The sequence below is a fragment of the Gadus morhua genome, chromosome 11 (genome assembly GCF_902167405.1).
Source record: "Gadus morhua chromosome 11, gadMor3.0, whole genome shotgun sequence".
NCBI classification, from domain to species: domain Eukaryota; kingdom Metazoa; phylum Chordata; class Actinopteri; order Gadiformes; family Gadidae; genus Gadus; species Gadus morhua.
Window position 1 is genome coordinate 13815129 of NC_044058.1, and position 18727 is coordinate 13833855.

Sequence of the window (18727 nt, forward strand, 5' to 3'; positions counted from 1 at the left end):
TGGGTTTGAATACCTTTAAAGCCAATTTACTGAGTCAACGTTCTTGCAGATTTTGAATTAGGAGTTCACATGTTGACGTATTATCGGCAGTGTATCAGGGAAGGGACGCTGAAACGGCTTCATCTTAAGATTGTGCTGTGCCTCTGCATGTGTGTGACAACGTCAGCTCCAGCATCTGTACGTTCTACTGCCAATCACACACAGACACCTAAGCAACTGAGTCCGGGTTTGCTGTATCAATGATAAGCATACTCTGGTATGTACCAGCAGCGTTCCCTGGTAGGTACCAGCAGCGTACCCTGCTGTGTACTAGGGTTGGGAAATTTTAATTTTAAAATTATTGAATTTATCTTCAGTGTGTATTGGCCAATCTGATTTGTCTTGACACGATTGAGATTCAGCCTACGTATAACATGCGCGCAAACTCACAGCCAGACACAAAAACTCCTTCTAATTCAAGAGCAGCTTTTCCTTTAATGACATAGAAAAGAAAGATTAGAAAGAAAATAAAACTGAAACCTATATTTCGCATGCTTCCATATTGTGTTATAATGCAAGCTGCATTGATTATTGCATTGTTCATAGAAAGTCATATTTGTGACAAAAGCTTTCTCTCTTATGAAATATTAGATAAGTTAATTCATCTGTTGATGTCTTTAATGATCATTACAAAAGTAGGAAGTGATTAGCAAACTCTGAGTAGCAAACCCAGATCTAAACCCAAAAAATCACGCATGGAAATGTACATAAAAAAATTGTTGCATCGATAATCGCTTCAGAATCGAATCGTTGACCTCATAATCGGAATCAAATCGAATCGTGAGGTGCCAAGAGATTCCCACCCGTACTGTGTACCAATACATATCCTGGTAGGTACAAGCAGCGCACCCTGGTATGCACCAGCAGTGAACCCTGGTGTGTACCAGCAACATACTCTGATATGTACCAGCAGCATGTGTGTACCAGCAGCGTACCCAGGTCATCATGGTCCTTTAACATCCTGTGCTATTCTGTGTTATGAGAGTCTCATGGAACCCCAATGGAAAATGAACTGAAGGCAGTTTATGTAACTCCTGATTGATGACATTACTTTCAGGGGATTGCTGGTACAAAATGAGGAGGGAGAAAGCAATGTTCTTTTTTAGGTTCTGACTGTGGAAACTTATTTTATCAGGTGCAAATAGCTGCCCTTCCTTCTGTTACATTTTCAGTGCCTGCTAATCTATATCAAGGGGAGAGTGTTGTCCATCTCCCTTTGATGTAAAGGATTCTTCTTTTTTTTTCAGAACTATTTGTATTACAGTTCAAACAACATAGAATACAGTCCGTCTCGCTCATACAGTATGAAGTACAATCTTACATTAATGCAATGAATCAGAATCAGAATCTGAAAGGATTTAATTGCCAAGAAGGGTTTTACACCAACCAGGAATTTGGCTTGGTGAATAAGGTGCATACATTAAGACAATAACAATGAACAATGAACAAACAGTGATATATATATATATATATATATATATATATATATATATATATATATATATATATATATATATATATATATATATATAAACGAGCAGGGATATAAGTAATCAATTAAAAATAGGATAAAATAGAATTTTACAATTACTTACTTGATCCTCTGTTAAATCTTTAACATAGTTCATGACCAGTCTCCAGATATTTTCAAATTGTTTCTGTTTAGCTTTCAATATGTAAGTTATCCTTTCTAAAGGGAGGCATGACAACGTCCGTCTGATCCATTGAGTTGTTTGGTTTATTAACCTTTTTCCATAACATTGCAATACATGTTTTGGCATACAGCAAGCCGAGGTCTATGAATGCTCGTTCATTTTTACTATAGTTGTGTTTTTCTGGGTAGAAACCTAACAGAAAAAGCTTAGGGTCTAGTCAATTTTGTTTTGAAATGATCTTCTCAAGTATTTCTCGTACCTCTTCCCAGAACGTTTTGATCTTTCTGCATTGCCATATACAATGAAACAATGTTCCTTCAAATTCCATTAAAATCAACAGGTGTCACATATGTCCATTTATACTGTATCAGTTTAAGACGTACATTTATAGACTTAATGTGAGCACCAGCACAAGCTACAATCCGATCTTGATCGGAAAGATGCAAAAATCCCCCCCCAGGCATTCAACTTATACTGTGAACTTTCAGGTGAGTAAGATATCATCAATTTGTGATACTCTGATATAATACCCTTTTTCAAACTGTCTTTTGTCTTATTTTTTGCCAAATCTGTGTGTAGGGGTCTAGTAAGTGCAATGTCTTGATTTACTTTAACAAAGCTTCTTAGTTGTTGGTACTTGAGAAAGTGTTTTCTATCAAGATTAAATTTAGACCTCAACTCATCAAAAGACGTCATGACACCGACTCTGTCAAATAAAGATCTTTTATCGTTTTGAGTCCCTTAGAGTTCCATAATTGAAATGTTGCATCGGATCTAGCTCGTATAAAGAACTGGTAACCCCATATTGGACTATATAATGATAATGATTTTGGTTCTTTTAAATATTTTTTTACATCATACCATATCATATGTTTTACAATTGGATTTTTTTGTTTGTTCTGTAGTTTTTTTCTGTGTCTGAGTATATGTATAAGGGAACAGGTACTTTTAGACCTTCGGATTCCATTTTCGCTCCAATGAGGGGTATCATTTGTTGAAAAATAGAGCATAATAGACCTCAGCTGCACAGCCCAGTAGTACCATAGTACCCCTCGATCAAATGTTAAATATAACAAAGACAAACAAAGTCTTGCCCTTCTATTGTTCCATATGAATCCAACAAATATTTGTTAAATCTTTGAAAAAATCCAAGATCTTGTCCTCCAGCGTTTTATTTTGTGACTCGAGCGTGTGCACTTTAGCTTGCAAGTCAACGACATCATCCTCAGCACTTGATATACGCAGCTCAACCTGCAACACCCGTTCGGTACAGTCACTTATCTCCTTCATCATATTTTCTATCGCCTTCAAAACTGCATCAAATCTTGACGAAAACTAATTTTTAATAGAGCTTAAAACACTCCGTACTGCGCCTTCATTTTCTCCAACAAGTTCACCTTCTCCGCTGGCCTCCTCCGCCGCCATGTTGTCTTTGTTAGCTTGCTTTGCTTCGCTACGAACACGGTAGTCCGTTAATTTTGGCTGCGTAGGAGACACTTGGCCCATGTTTTTGTCACCCCTCGGCATCGCGGCATACACTTCAACACTGTTCGATAAAATGTTGTTGCAATGAGAGAGGTTTCAGTAGAAATTATAGTAGCAAAAGCAGAGCACTGTGAAACGCATCTTCCTACATGGCTGCCATAACCGGGGGTCCGATGTAAAGGATTCTACTCTGTATTTTATACAAACCTATTAATTCCATATACATAATTTCTGCACCGGCTCTCCACACATAGTGGCCCACTGCAGACACATTTGGGTTGGTTTTAAGTTGGAAGATGTGTTAGCTGAGGGGCTCTAGTCTCTAGAACATATATCCGTCGTTGAAGGCTAAGGGCTCTTTAAACAAATGTTTAAGTCGTGCTTCAGGAGGTGATTAACAGTGTGACTCTATGGACCTCGAGTTGTGAGGTAGAGTGTGAGGAGTGGAAGGCTCGGAGGGAGCAGGACCAGGATCTATCATTACACAAACAGCTATCCACCAGATGACCGTTACCTGGAGTTGAAGTGAAGCACCCGACCGGTCTGCACCGGGGTTCAGAAGGCTTTGCTCGCTCGGGTTCAGGACAGTCACCACAGGGGGTTGTGATTGCTGTTTTTGAGAACCACAATGGGATTTCCTTTTTTGGGTAGTCATAACAACGTCTTAGTTGCTGCGTTAGTATCGGGAATTTTGCATTCATTCAACATGAGAGCCTGTCTTGATTGTGGGGGAAACGGTTGAATGACTGAATGATTTCTGAGGTTATAAACGGCGCTCAAGCAGCAGCAGCAGCAGTGTCTGAGAGGTCGGGCCCCACGTGGCTCTCGCTGATGTGAAGCAGAGCGGAGCCCCGCATGGCGCACAAAGACATTAGCCCTGTTTCAGAAGAAATACGTCAGACATAATTCTTGACTGGACATTGAACACATTGTACAGCTGCCCTTTTACCCTGTTTAAATCAGAGTTAACACGCCTTCACGTGACCCTGGACCAGGAGTGTTCCCTGCCTGGTGGCGTGCGGTTTATGCAGATGGATAGATGGGACTTGCGCTGGTTCTTCAAACTATATTTTACTCAAACCTTTATTTCCTGTGTGCCGGAATAAATTGAGAGGCAGGAGAGATGTTTGTCGGTATGCATAGACGAGGTCCAGGCCAGAAGAGTGGGGCGGTGCCTCGGTCTGGGGGGATAAGCCCAGCTAGGGAGCGATTCGCAGGGCCTGTCATTGGCAGGGCCTGTCACTGGCAGTTTGAGTGGACAGCTGGTCGGCCAGACTCATTGTCATCCCCCCATTGGCCATTTCTATGTGAGGGTCAAAGGTCCCCCAACTCAGCCCCAACCCCACCGGGGTGAACCGGACTCTTAAAGGATTGCCTCTATTGTGACTATAGGGTTTCATAAATAGTAGGGCACACACACACACACACACACACACACACACACACACACACACACACACACACACACACACACACACACACACACACACACACACACACACACACACACACACACACACACACACACACATTGGGCAGCGTTGTGAGGAGCAGCTCCCATGCATTGGTTTGGGAAGCAGTGGGAAACAGATGTTTTATTTTTAGCCTACACAGAGGAATGCACTTTCGCAGTGATGTCATGGAGCTTTTATGTGCCCTGGACTATGAACCCACAGAATGTTCAAAATGAAATATAATATCGGACAAAGAAAAATTGTTTATTGGTGCATCCCATGAAAATGACAAACAAAGTTATTATCATGAGCAATATATAACAGAAACGTGGATGGCTAATGTGAGTTGCCTTTCTCGCCAGTAGGAATTATGCTCTGTTACTAATTCCCATGAATTCGCATGTATTTTTTATGTTTTTGGGATACATACAGATGTGGTGATAAAAAAGGGTAAAAAGCATCAAATCCAAACATTGTTTTCAGCAGTTATAGTCTGAATACCGTATTCAATATACCTGTAGCAGTGTGTTTGAGGAATACACCAGCTCTGCAGGTATGCTAACTTCATCACTTAACACTCCTTAATAACCTGCTCATATGGGCCCAGAGGGATTTCCTATTCGGATTTTAATCTTCAGATTGTAAGGGGCGGTTAACTATTTGTAGTAGCATATATATTTTAGCACTTTTTTTTCCATCATTCTCTTCATCACTTTTTTATTCAGTGGCAAATGAATATCTTGTTACTAATGTGTGTGTGTGTGTGTGTGTGTGTGTGTGTGTGTGTATCGGTGAATGCATGTTTTTTTGTTCGGTTGCATCTTTCAAAGCTATGTTGCTCTCCATTTAGGGAACACTGATCTCGTTTATCTTTGCGTATTTCCGTAAGGAAATCGTACTTGTTACGTTTTCATCAGTATTCATTCAAACTACAAAACTATTTATAAATTCCTGCCTTCCTGCAGTTTCCCTTACTCTCGATTCAAGCATAAATATCCTTCTTTTTATGTTTCTCCTAAGAAAAAACACATGGCAGCTATCACCACGCTTGCTGCGACCAGAGCATCTCTTATAGTGTGGGTTCAGCTTTGAACCGGTCCTCTGAAGCTGTCCTGAGAGCTGTCGTTAATGAAGAGGGTATCTGCGGGAGAACAAGTGCTGTGTCTCATACCTCCAAGTTTTGCCGTTGTTGTGCTCTCTTGTGGTACTGTACTTGCTGTGCGCTGGGGATCCATGCATAGAGCCGCCCGTGATGTGGGCTTTAAATAGCTCTGCTGGCTGGGTTTGCAATGATGCAGGCGGATGGAGAATAATGTAGGCATGCTTTACACAAACAAAAATAAAAGCGTGTACATGCTCGTACAAGGCAGCATATGAGATGTAAGTGTAATACTCCTACGAGCGTATGCTTCAATACTGCCACCCTCCCGTTTCCTCCCCCCAGACGCGCCTCATCCACAACTTTTTTTTAATTACGATTTATTTTTGCATATTTATGCTTTATTATAGAGTGAGATTGAGAGGAAGGGATGGGAGATAAAGGGGAGGACATGCAGCAAATGGCCACGGGCAGGACTCGAACCCGGGTCGCTGCGTTCAAGACTGAGCCTATATGGAACGCGATCTACCCGGGGAGCCACCGGAGCGCACACATCCACAACTTTTTAACTGTTGGAATCAGGATTTCTTAACCCTGCTTGGCAGTTGGTAGACGATACGTTCGTCAGACCAATGCCATGTCAGTTTCGCTTGTGTTGCCATGTGTTCCAAATGTGATGCAACTAAGGTTAAACTTGGTCAGCTGATTTGTATGGTTCACCTTTTGACACCCCCGTAAAATCACAGTTTCATAAAACATTGCGGAGAAGCAGCATCCATGCATGCCAAAAAAACATATATTCTTTTCTAAGAAAAACAAACTGAAGGGACTGAATGTGAAGAGTGTGAAGGATGATGAAAGTTATATAGTGTTTCCTCTCTCACTCACTCTCTCTCTCTGTAATGTTACCATCATCACGTGAATACAGAACGCATCGTACATGAGCCTGGCTTGCTAACAACTATGGTTTGAAGAAAACAAACCTGAATGTATGAGTGCAGCCGTGAGCACTCTATCTGGAAACACGACCCAAGTTCTCATGAAGACAGAATGCTTTGATCATAAAACGTTGAGCTTAAATTAAATTGCATCGCAGCACTAGCTTAGTTCAAGAGCATACGAATAAAAGCAATATTCTGGATGTCGTGATCACCAGAAATGAAAAGAATCAGTCGTTATCAGTAGGTAACCTGTTTGTACCAGTGGGGGATCACGGCAATGTTGTTTGTGTAAGAATTTGCGATTTTGGTCGCGAATTATCACTTTTGTCCACACTCGTATAAAGACCATACTTTGTCTGATAAATGTGTATAAAGCCTGCGGTCTGTACTTGGGTAATTACGGTAATATCTCTCTGGGGTGGGTTCGGAGTCGCGGAGGGGGGAGCGGATCATCACCTCGTCTCTCATATTCACCCCGGCTAGGGATGTGCTGTCGCAACGCCCGGGGGGCCAAGAGACGGTTCTGACGTGGGAGAGACGCTGGGATTACTTGAATTGAGAGTGCGGGGGATGGGGGAGAAACTGTAGGAAAACAGCAATAAAGCTACTGAAGGAGAGGAAAGATGAATGGCTGGCAGATGGAGGTGAGAGAGGGGGAGGATGTGAGAGGGATGGAAGTGTGAGGAGTATGCACGGTTACAGAGGCTGTAATCAGCCAGTTAAGTGAGACTTCTACACACTAATGAGGTGTCATCGCTCTCCTACAGAGAAACAACGAAACGCATCCAAAGTGTGTGTGTGCGTGTGTAATGTGTGCGTGTATAATGTGTGTGTGTGTATGTGTGTGTGTGTGTGTGTGTGTGCAACTAATATATTCTTGCTACGTCGGCAACATTTCTGGGATATTGAAGACAAGACCAGGGTCTTCATGCAGCACATCTAATCGGAAAAATCTAGAAAATCCTACTGTGGTCGATGATGATTTTGTTTGTCACTCTCCACCTGCACATGGGACAGTTTCACGTTGAGCACTGGAGGGCAGCTTGGGGGTTCACCATGTAAGTCCCCACGTTTCAAAACCCTCGATTCCATCCTGTGGTCATTTGCCTCATGTCATTCCCCCTCTCAACCCACTGTGCATCTAAGCATTTCTGTCCATGAGGGCAAAAAAAACACACATTAATTCCCCTCACAAGTTTCATCATAGAACCAGGTTGCTTGTCGAGGGTGATCAGCAGAATGACAAGTGACAACTTGTTCCTTTTTGTTGTTTGTTCCAGTATGCCATTTCCTGTTTCTAAATGTCTCTCTGGCCACAGGATGCAGAGTTGGTTTGTGCACATCCCCTGGGGCTCTACTTACGTCTTTGAAACTATCTGGAGTCTGCCCTGAAACTTATTTTTTTATTCAGTATTCCACTTTATCTCTTTCTCACACTATTATTACTGGCTTCCTGACTGTTATCCTATATTGCTATATTTAATTCTCTGTAAGCTACCATCGGTGCTCCCTGCAAAAATGTGTTCAGCCCACAGGAAGCTCTGGTCTAGGTATCAGACGTAATGATGTCATCTTCCTAGTAACCCGAGTTTACGGAACACTCGATTTCCTTCATTTGGAGCCAGGTCGGCACGTCAGTTTGGCAAAAGAGTTGTAAGTGATCATGCTGATGCTGATAACTTCAACAAGCAACGGCTACAACAACAGACCCAGATATATGTCTCCTTCCTCCTGTGCAGTTCTATTTTACACTGCCTGGCCCCGGGTAGTGTGTGTGTGTGTGTGTGTGTGTGTGTGGTGGGTGGTTAGCCGTCCGTCCAATTAGCGTGGTCCAATGATACGATTCCAGGCCGGCAGAGGCTCCACCCACCCAGGAGCAAGACAGACGGGGAGCCAAACAAATTTGTCACGACCCAGGAGTACAAACCCGGGGTCACATCCTGTTGGACAGAGAGAGAGGGAGGGGAAGAAGAGCAGAGACTCCACACAGGAATGCACCCAGGGCCTGGTTCTCACATACATCCACCAAAATAGCTGTCGCATTTGCATCGGTTGAATGGAAAAAATAACATACAGAGCGTTTATCGGAAATTACGACTTCAAGGGGATTAATGGCCCTTCTCTGCTCCCTGAGCCTCATGCATTGGATGATTAACAGTTAGGTTGGATTATACAACTGCTGCACCGATAACGCAAAACTTTGGTCGGGGAGAGCCAAGCCTTTGGTGGCTTGGTCTGACAACTCGTAGCCTTTTTCTTGCGGGGGATTTTGATGGTTTGTTGGTCTCGAAGGATCGTCATGCACGGCTACGGCCCTCATCCTATCGGCTCTGTTTCCATGGTAACCTAACGAAGCGATACGCCGGGCGGTTATAAAAAACCCTGCATGCGCTTAATATGTAAGATAGATTTATACTGCTACCACGGCCATGGCAGAGGCTCGTCTGTCGCAAGAAGCAGACAATAACATAATAAATAACTACAAAACACCCTCTAGTGGACGTTTCTATGGAAACGTGCTACTCTGCGTATTTTACTTCATCTTGTTAGTCTATTGGGAACGGCTTAAAAGGTTGATGTAAAAAAGGGTCTGGGAGATGAATGACGGAGCACTGGAGCAGTGTCCTGTCGGGCGGCCTGTGGTCTGCAGGCTGTCAATGTGGTACCGCATGTGGATCCGTTTAGAAGCTCGGACCAGGGAGAATCAGCACGGTCGTTGTGCATTCATAACATCTCACCTCTTTTATGTCTATTATGTCAGGGCTTTCTTTCTTTATTGTTGCTCTCATGCACAAACTCCTTCCTCGGTCCACTACTCCGTTTTTGCTCCTCTTTTGTTGTCCCTGGGCTCCATTGTTCTAGAGACAATAGACACCAGCCAAGCTGCGCCACACAAAGAATACTAATAGGAGGACGGATTCCTCACGCACAGAGAGGAGAAGAACACGGCACAAACCCTTAGGTTACCCTCACATACTTAAAACTGGTGTTATTTGTGCCCGGTGCAACTTCCACCATGGCCCCTGATCCAATCCACTTAAACATTTTTGCTTCAATTTCTTGTATTGCAACGTCGAGAAGCAATGCGCCACACAATGACAAACGCTAGGCTATTTTTAGCATTCATTGGAGAGCCAAGGCTGTCCTCCTCAGTCTCATGTCAGTGAGGAGGAAGGATCTTGTCCCACATCTGGAGCAGCCCACAGCCCTGCAGGAGTGTTCAGCACTGTGCTAATGACAGAGGGCCGGCCCAAGCACTGGTGTGTTGCCCTCTAAGCCGGGTTACTGCTCATGGTTCATCACCAAGGGGAGCCCGGTTGGTCAGGGGCCAGTAAGAAGTCACTGTCCCGATCGGGCTGGCGCTTAAACATTTTATATATATTTAAAAACGAAAAAAATGTGCATGATAAAATCAAAGACCTCCAGTGTTCATCCATTGGAACAAAGCCTGTGCCAATGATGGCTTGTCATTGGCACGTGCCATAATATTGTGACACAGGCAGCTACAGAGATGGCTGTCAGCATGGGAGAGAGTCTGTCGTGTTGGTTTGAATAATGATTAAACATATCAGTCAAAAAGTATTTGGTTTTGTGTTCTGACGCTGATAAGAATTACTTTGAACGGTGTCAGTCAAAATGGTGGTCACATTTTTTACTAAGATCCCTGCTACCCATCAATGCCTGGGGCTTGGAAACAGGGAACCATTCTCTGGTACAGCACAACTGTAGTCACCACAGAGGGGTTTTGAACCCTTGCTGGATTAGCTGTGCTGGCTGTGATGTTTCTTCATCACAAAGAAAGGACTATTGGATAGATCCTGCCTTGCCCATAGAGAAATACACTAGAGGCTAGAGGAGGGGAGGAAACCCGTCTGGGGTGGGGATCCTTCCCCAGAAAATGTTGCGTGTAAGATTTTGATTCTTCTTTCCAATCCGCAACCACTGCCGTGTCTCTGTGGGCATCACAAGTGTTCACAGGTGTTGGAGCTCTTGATGCTATTTCTTCCAGTAGAAATACGGGAGGATTATTTACTTCATTATAATGAATGATCACAATGATAGTTATGCAGTGCATATGTATAGGGTTTATATTTATTTATATATATATATATATATATGTGTGTGTATATATATGTATATGTGTATATATATATATATATATATATTAGAGCTGTCAAGCGATTAAAATATTTAATCGTGATTAATCGCATTAATGTCATAGTTAACTATAATTAATCGCGATTAATCGCAAATTATTTTTCTATGCAAGGCAAGGCAAGGCAACTTTATTTATATAGCACTTTTCATACACAAGGCAGACTCAAAGTGCTTCACATATAAACATTGTTATACAATAAAATAAAATAAAATAATAGATAAGTAAAAGAAAAACATATGCAAAGAAATGGTTAATATAGAAAAAGGCATTTTAGTATTAAAAAAAAAATGCTAAATGCTAAATATCCCTTGATTTTTTTGTCCCATAATTCTTCATTTTAATTCTCTTATCAACATGGTGAAGTGCATCGGCTTGCCTTGTGCAAATGATTTCTTATTGATAACAACATTGGCATATACACTGATCAAAACAGGACGATACAAAAAAAGAGCCTATAGTGCAATTAAACGACTGCTTTGAACAAATGTCATTTGAACATAGCAGTCAGGCTACTGCTTCTTTGTTTTGAGCCAAAGAAAAAAAATAATAATAATTGCGTTAATCGCGCGATAAAAAATTTAACGCCATTAAATTTGGTTTGCGTTAACGCCGTTAATAACGCGTTTAACTGATAGCTCTAATATATATATATATATATATATATATATATATATATATATATATATATATATATATATATATATATATATATATATAAAAAAAAAATCACAAGAAAACGAGACAGTGGGCTGTTCATCCACAGGTATACATGTGTTCAATGTACAATGTTCTCTGAAGAGTGCATTCACACGCGTTTGTGAGTGCTCGCAAACAGACAAGCTCATCAATGGACCAGAGAGTCTTTGCAGGCGGTTTCCATGGTAACTCTCGTTTCAATGTCCTGACTTGAGACTGAATTGGTTGTCAGTGGGTGCTGCAGGAGGAATGGGGAGGGAAGGTTGAAGGAAAATGTAGAAAAAAAAAAAAAGCATACAGGGTATAATTTAGGTTGGCCTTGGTTTGTTGATTTGGCAAATTATGATGCAGAAGGAAGCCGGTATCTTGAAATAAATACAAGAAGCAAGAGGAAGTGTTAAGCCTTGGCGCCGACGTGTGTGTGTGTGTGTGTGTGTGTGTGTGTGTGTGTGTGTGTGTGTGTGTGTGTGTGTGTGTGTGTGTGTGTGTGTGTGTGTGTGTGTGTGTGTGTGTGTGTGTTACAAATAACTGACTTAAAGCTCATTTTCTATTGTAATTTCTATTGCTGAGATAAGGTAGGTGTTTGTGTGGGTGTATTCTGTGCAGAGGACAGCTTCATGTTAAAGGTTTAAAATGCTTGGCTGGTGTTGAAAGGACTCATGGAAATACAAATCGGTCACTGGGATTGGACAGCTTCAGCATCGACGGGACAGTGGTCCAGTCTGAACAACATTGTACAGCGGGTCTCTTTGGTTAACAGATTTATGAATCGACCATGACGCTTCCAAATAGGCAACCAGTTCTGTGATTTACTTTCGGTCATGATTTCATGTTCAGGATTGAAAAAAAAAATAGCCATATATTAAGATATGTATGTGTATGTGTGTGTATATATATATTGATAGATGTATTTATTTTTAGGATTTTGTTTCCCGTATCTCATGTTCGTTATTGAAGATCGTGAAACTGTTGGAAAAGTAGAGGCTTGTTGCGTGGGGATATTTGAGAACCAATACTTCTACCTTATTGCCTCTTCTCAAGAACTGAAGTGCCTTAGGGGCTCCGTTATTATGTGTCTACCATTCCTCTGCCGACGGTTGAGCAAGCTGTGCCTACGCAGCTCAACTTAATGAACCCATTTCTTCGTCTTCTCATCCTCACTTTATTGGCCCTGGAATGAAGGTTGCCCGCAGATTAAAAGCTTTCACGTCTCATGTTCTCGGCAGCTTTTCAAAGAATCCAAACCGTCCCAAATCTAGAATCTGTCCTCTCATCTCATTTCGGGCCCCGTAGTTAATATTTGATATCGTCATATCTCCTCAGAATGTTTCCACAGACAATTGGCAGCAATGTGGCTTTTATGTTTAGTTTACGCAGATAAAGACAAGGCCGTTCATCGTTCTTGGATAGGAGATAGCGGCCTATAATTTGATCCAAATAAACAAAATAAGAAGGATTCCTCCCATTCGTCCTGTGAGTGTATACAGACAGTACCCTCCCCTCCTCGCAGTGACGCTGATCCTCCACGTGGTTGCACTCAGGGCTTCCTCTGTTACCATTGTTTACCAGGGCTAAAAATGGACCGGTCATGTGGCATTAAGCTCAGCTGCCTGCTATGTGTTTTGTGTCTCTCAGGTTTTTCTGTACTGATTTCAGATGCAACCCCATTGATAAGCTGTAGCGGGTCCTCTGATCACTGCAGGGTGTCTGTCGTCTCTCTTTCCAGTGGCTGCCTTGATGGAATCTAGAGAACGAGAGGACCTGATCCTATCTCGTCTTTCTTTCTTCTCTTTTTTTTTTTACCTGCCGTTATGTTTCCTGTTTTTTTTCTATGTTAAAGCTGCAGTGTGTAAGATTCAGGAGTTGTAAAAAGAGAGTCGAAAAAGGGCTTTGGAGAAGGGATTTTGGGACTCAAAGCTGAAGGCGATGCATAGGGAAGAGGCTCCAGTGTATAGAGAAAACTAGAATATACATCTGAAATGATACACAGAGCCAGCAGAACTCATGCAGCATAATACATCCATTTATTTTTTTCCTCTAAATCACCTTGAAGAAGAAGGAATGCTTAATACACAATGATTTCAACGATTCATATTATATTCTACTATACTTGTTATTTGAGCCATACTGTATAGAGCAGTGATGTACAGAGAGAGCACATGTTTTGCACACAATGGCAAGATAAGCTGTTCTACGAGAAAGAGTAATGGGATTATGCTACCGAGAGCAAAGGTGCTCTCGCTCTCTCTCACGCTCTCGCTTTCTCTTTCTTTCTTACAGGTAATTTGCACATACACGGCCTTAAGAAGCTGGTTAGCAATGGTGCCCAAGAATCCCCCAAAATTCCCAGAGCTCATTAGTTGTCACATTGAAATGCCCGAAACAACCAGTCTGCCCTTTCACAAGTGTCAACTGTTCCACGTGTGTGTATTAACCATCCCATAGCAACTTACAAACATCAATGTGTTATTGCAGGACATGAAGACAGTTTTCTGTGCTGTTTTGCAACCCGGGTCATTAAACCATGTCTTCATCAAACCATGTCTTTGATACAGCTGATAACAGTGCCCAGAAACACCTCTGACCGCCCCTAAAAGAGAGGCTTATCTTGACAGCTGGTTAATAGGCTGGTGAAGCCAGACTTCTTGTTTTGTTGGGGGTTTTATGGGATCTGAACGGTTATACTGTCATAGAATATACATTTACGTAGGTACTTTATGCGTCTAACGCAGTCAGTGTTGCTATTTAACCTGAAATATTCATCCGTTTTTCACACATGAGAGATTCACCCACCTTCTTCCGGTTTATATACTGGAACACCACATTCATTGTTACGATGATTGTCTAAAAAGTGGTTCAAAGATTTAACATTTTCTGAGGGTTTGTTCATGAATATAAAAAGGAATACCACACTTTTTCCAGCCTGACAGCAAGCAATTCATCTAAAACTTGTGAGAGTGTACGGAAGTGTTTTCATAGACCACTTAAATCCATGGGTGCCATATGGTGTGAAGTGCACTGCATCTGCCACTTCCATGGAACATGGAAATCAGACAGGTTTTTAATTGAGTCTCGTAAATTTGTTGAGGAAACGTTTGAGAAGGAAAGTTGTGTACATCCTTTATCCATACAATGGAACATCTGTTGACGTTACGAAGACTTTTAAAGATGTTAAATATAGGCTGTTCGGTTGGAGTATACTTATGAAAAGTATGGGTGTATAATGACTGATAATCATTTTGAATTTTGAAGGATGTTCAGAGTCCACCTCGACTCTGCATAGCCACCCTCCCCCTTCTGGCCACCATTGTACATTGTATTGTATTGTGTTGTATTGTATTATAGTACTTAACTGTGTAGCAACTGCAGTAGTTGCTACCATTGCTGTAATCACAGGGAATTGGTTAGCCTAGCGATTGTTGTACTTGCACTTGGTTCTATGAACATCCTTACTGTACCGACAGCGATATATTGTTGCACTTCTTATGACAAATGTACTTATTGTAAGTCGCTTTGGATAAAAGCATCTGCTAAATGCCCTAAATGTAAATGTAAATGGATAAAGTATCTAAACCGGCAGCATGAACGTATTCTCATTAGCAGCCTCTAGGGGCTTGAGTTGTAGCTACAGTTATGGTAACATTTTCCCTCCATAAAACAATTAATAGAGGAACATTCCCTGGATGGGCACCTTTTAATCCTTGAGGAACTTTCCAGTTCCTTTATTGATTTAATGGAACAAACACCTGCAGTCGAAAGGTGCAACTAACCCCTTAGCGATGAATTGTTTTCCGTCTCCCGCTAACACAACTAATCCTCTCCTCCTCCTTCCCCCTCCAGCTGCCAGCCGAGCGACCGTCATGGGGAAGCAGAACAGCAAGCTCCGGCCCGAGGTGATGCAGGACCTGCTGGAGAGCACGGACTTCACCGAGCACGAGATCCAGGAGTGGTACAAGGGCTTCCTGCGGGACTGCCCCAGCGGCAATCTGTCCATGGAGGAGTTCAAGAAGATCTACGGCAACTTCTTCCCGTACGGCGACGCCTCCAAGTTCGCCGAGCACGTGTTCCGCACCTTCGATGCCAACGGCGACGGCACGATAGACTTCCGGGAGTTCATCATAGCGCTGAGTGTGACGTCGCGTGGCAAGCTGGAGCAGAAGCTCAAGTGGGCGTTCAGCATGTACGACCTGGACGGGAACGGGTACATCAGCAAGGCGGAGATGCTGGAGATCGTGCAGGTGAGGGAGTGGGGCTGGGGGGGGTTGATCTCTGTTGAAGTACTGTTTATCAGTCGGTAGGGACGGGAGTGGGCCGGGGGCTCACAACGCCATATTGCGATTTGTGAAGACTAGGGTATTGTGATATTCTAAATGTTCAGATTCTGTTAATATTCTTTATTTGATTTTTAAGATTTCTTTTGTTGGATATCTTTTTTTGGTAACGTTGTACGTCAGGGACCACCATTGTTCTTCTACAAAATTTGCTGAACCAAATAGAACATAGTTAATGCGAATCAACCATAGGAAAATATAGTATGGAAAATCTCTCACAACAATGTATGTGCACATACATGAGTTGATGTCCTCAACTCATCACATTAAGGTGTAAGCATAGTGATCTCTTATTGTAGAAGTTTGGCATCATATCAAGCAGGTAGTAAAGTACAAGTTTTGTCAATCCGATGAACAAAACACCTTTTGGTTGTACAGAGTAATAGACTACTTATTTGGTGAGTGCACTTAATGGGTAGGGGGCTTGACTATATTTTAGAATGACCAACAGAGTCAAACGTCTCAAAAACCCTCAGATCACGTGATGTGTTGTACATGTTTGACTTCCTTGGTTGCAAGCTATTGATAGAGACAAAGGCCAGGATGGTGCTTGTGGGTGAGAACTTCATTATAGGCTTCATTCAATTATTGTTAAAAAACTATTCGGGGGGGGGGGAAGTTGCCTTTTAATGATAATTTCTGACACTGCAGTTCTGATTATGAGGGAGTTTCCCATGACTGAACCATGAAAGTAGCTAAGAATAAGCTCTATGGGTCTTGTGATGAATGCAGTGTTGTACCTACTGGGGTAGCCCTGAGTCATTTCTATTAGATCACACACACACACACACATACACATACACATACACATACACACACACACACACACACACACACACAGTCCCACAGAAGTCTGTACCGACGTCCATGCAAGAATTTATGAGACACTGGCATATAAACAGTATTGAAACTGTATCCATAACACCCTTTATGAGACGATGTGCCAGCCTTTAGCACAGAACCAGGAAGATGAACTAGAGAGTCATGGAGCGTTGTGAGTGTTCCTGGTTAATAAAAGGGACTAGTGCAGCATGATGGAGGGTTTTGATTGTGTCTGGATATTGCAGTGCGCCAGACTGATGCTTAAATGCCTGCAGTGTGGAAAGATTGACTTTTCTCTTGGGTTTGATATGAATACTATTGTTTAAACGCCAAAAGCATTACAGACATCCTGGAAATAATCCAGTCTTAATCCCCCAATCATTTTGGATGAACAGATATTGAATGGAGAACAGTACGTTTTTCATTCAATACCGATTTTTGAATAATTTAGGGTTTTCTAGTATCTAAATGCACAGTGAGTCTCCTTAGGTTGCTCTCCTGCAGTAGGCTCACCTGCGGCAGTTTAACCCCTGCAGTAGACTCAATTCCAGCAGGCTCACCAGCAGTAGACTCACCTGTGGCAGTCCAACCAGCAGTAGACTCACCTGTAGTCTCACGTGCGTGAGGCTAACATGCGGTACATTCAGCTGCAGTAGCAGTAAGGTTAGATAGCTGAGGGGAGGGACAGGGGGGGGTTTGCTATTTGAACGGGATGATGGAGTCCAAGTCCCCCCTGAAAGAGAGAACGCTGGAGGGATCGGGCTTGGTAAAGTGGCATTTCCTATGATGTTGTGCTTCATGTAAACACTATCATATTCCTCTGTGCGTGTGTTTTTTCATTCCCTTTCATTAAATTTCTGTCTTAGGCTGAAACAGTTAGTTTGTCCCAATTCAGCTCCAGCCTTTTCTCTGGTTAATCAGAGAGAAGGGTGGCTCAAGTTAGCCTCCTTCAACAGCACCCGGCCCCCCTCTAGGGGGCCGGGCCTGGGAGGAACCGTCCGCTGGGAGGACCGGAGGTCGGATAGAACTAGAGGAGTGTTTCCTGTACAGGGGAAAGTAGGAAATTGCATGCAGGGAAGGAAGGAAGAAAACTAAAAAGGAAAGAGCATTTGTGGAGGAGGAAGAGGGCGTGTGCCGCATGGCTGGATAGGGGGAAGCGTGCGTGCGTGTCTGTGTGCGTGTGTGTGTGCGTGTGTGTGTGTGTGCGTGTGTGCGTGTGTGTGGCTGGGTTTGCACACATGCGCCTAAACATGGGAGTGCTCAACAGTGGTGTATGTTTTGCCAGCAACAAAGAGAAGCCAAGAAAAACCCCAAAGCAGGTCCCTACTCCCCTGGGGACAGTAACAACAAGTGATAAACTAAAATAGTCAGGAGGAAACCCCTCTGTGAGTCAGCAGTCCAGCAGTACATTGAGAACTGGACCATTGTCCCAGTAAAACATAACGGTACAGAAATCCATCCTTTTTTGGCAGAACATGCACTTTGGAACGGTTGCAGCTCAGCCCTCTCCAAACCATTACAGTGAAGGGAGGAGAAGAAGATCCAGGATAATGTCCGCATTCACCATGTTCCATGTGTCCTAAACCAGAAGACTGCAAGGCGTATAAGCTTGGTGCTGGAGGCTCCTCCATTATTCAGCATGATGCTCAACTCAGACAGTTCCACTGGCCCATTTATTCAGATTCAAATCAGGACATTAATCAATTTCACCGGGAACGTGCTGGAAAACCAATGCCATAATGCTGCGGAAACACACAGAGGCCACATTACCCAGCATGCATTTTTGCTTATTATAAATGTATAACTCAAAGGACAAACTCGCGGCACTTTTGTTCCGCAAACCATTGACAGCTGGCAAGCAAGCAATCGGCAGAGCCACTCAACGGTGTGTCTCATTCAGCTGGCACAGCGAGCCCGCAGCCCTCCCAGGTAGCCGTGATTCAGTGCCTGGCCTTTCACTGCCCTCCACTGATGCAGGCAGCCGACACGTCTCTGTCCGTTGACAAAAGCAAGGGAAAGAGGGAAAGAGACTGCGGAGCAGGGTTG

The 18727-nt window shown here is 42.9% G+C and overlaps 1 protein-coding gene across 4 annotated transcripts in view; it reads left to right on the forward strand.

Annotated features, from left to right (window-relative positions):
* ncalda (neurocalcin delta a) overlaps positions 1 to 18727 on the forward strand; it is a 50453-nt gene that overhangs the window by 23834 nt on the left and 7892 nt on the right. For all 4 annotated transcript variants that reach the window (XM_030369794.1, XM_030369790.1, XM_030369793.1 and 1 more), the window contains one exon: positions 15369 to 15766. In XM_030369794.1, coding sequence (XP_030225654.1) covers positions 15389 to 15766 — 378 coding nt within the window. In that variant the 5' untranslated portion in view covers positions 15369 to 15388. The remainder of the gene's footprint in view (positions 1 to 15368; positions 15767 to 18727) is intronic.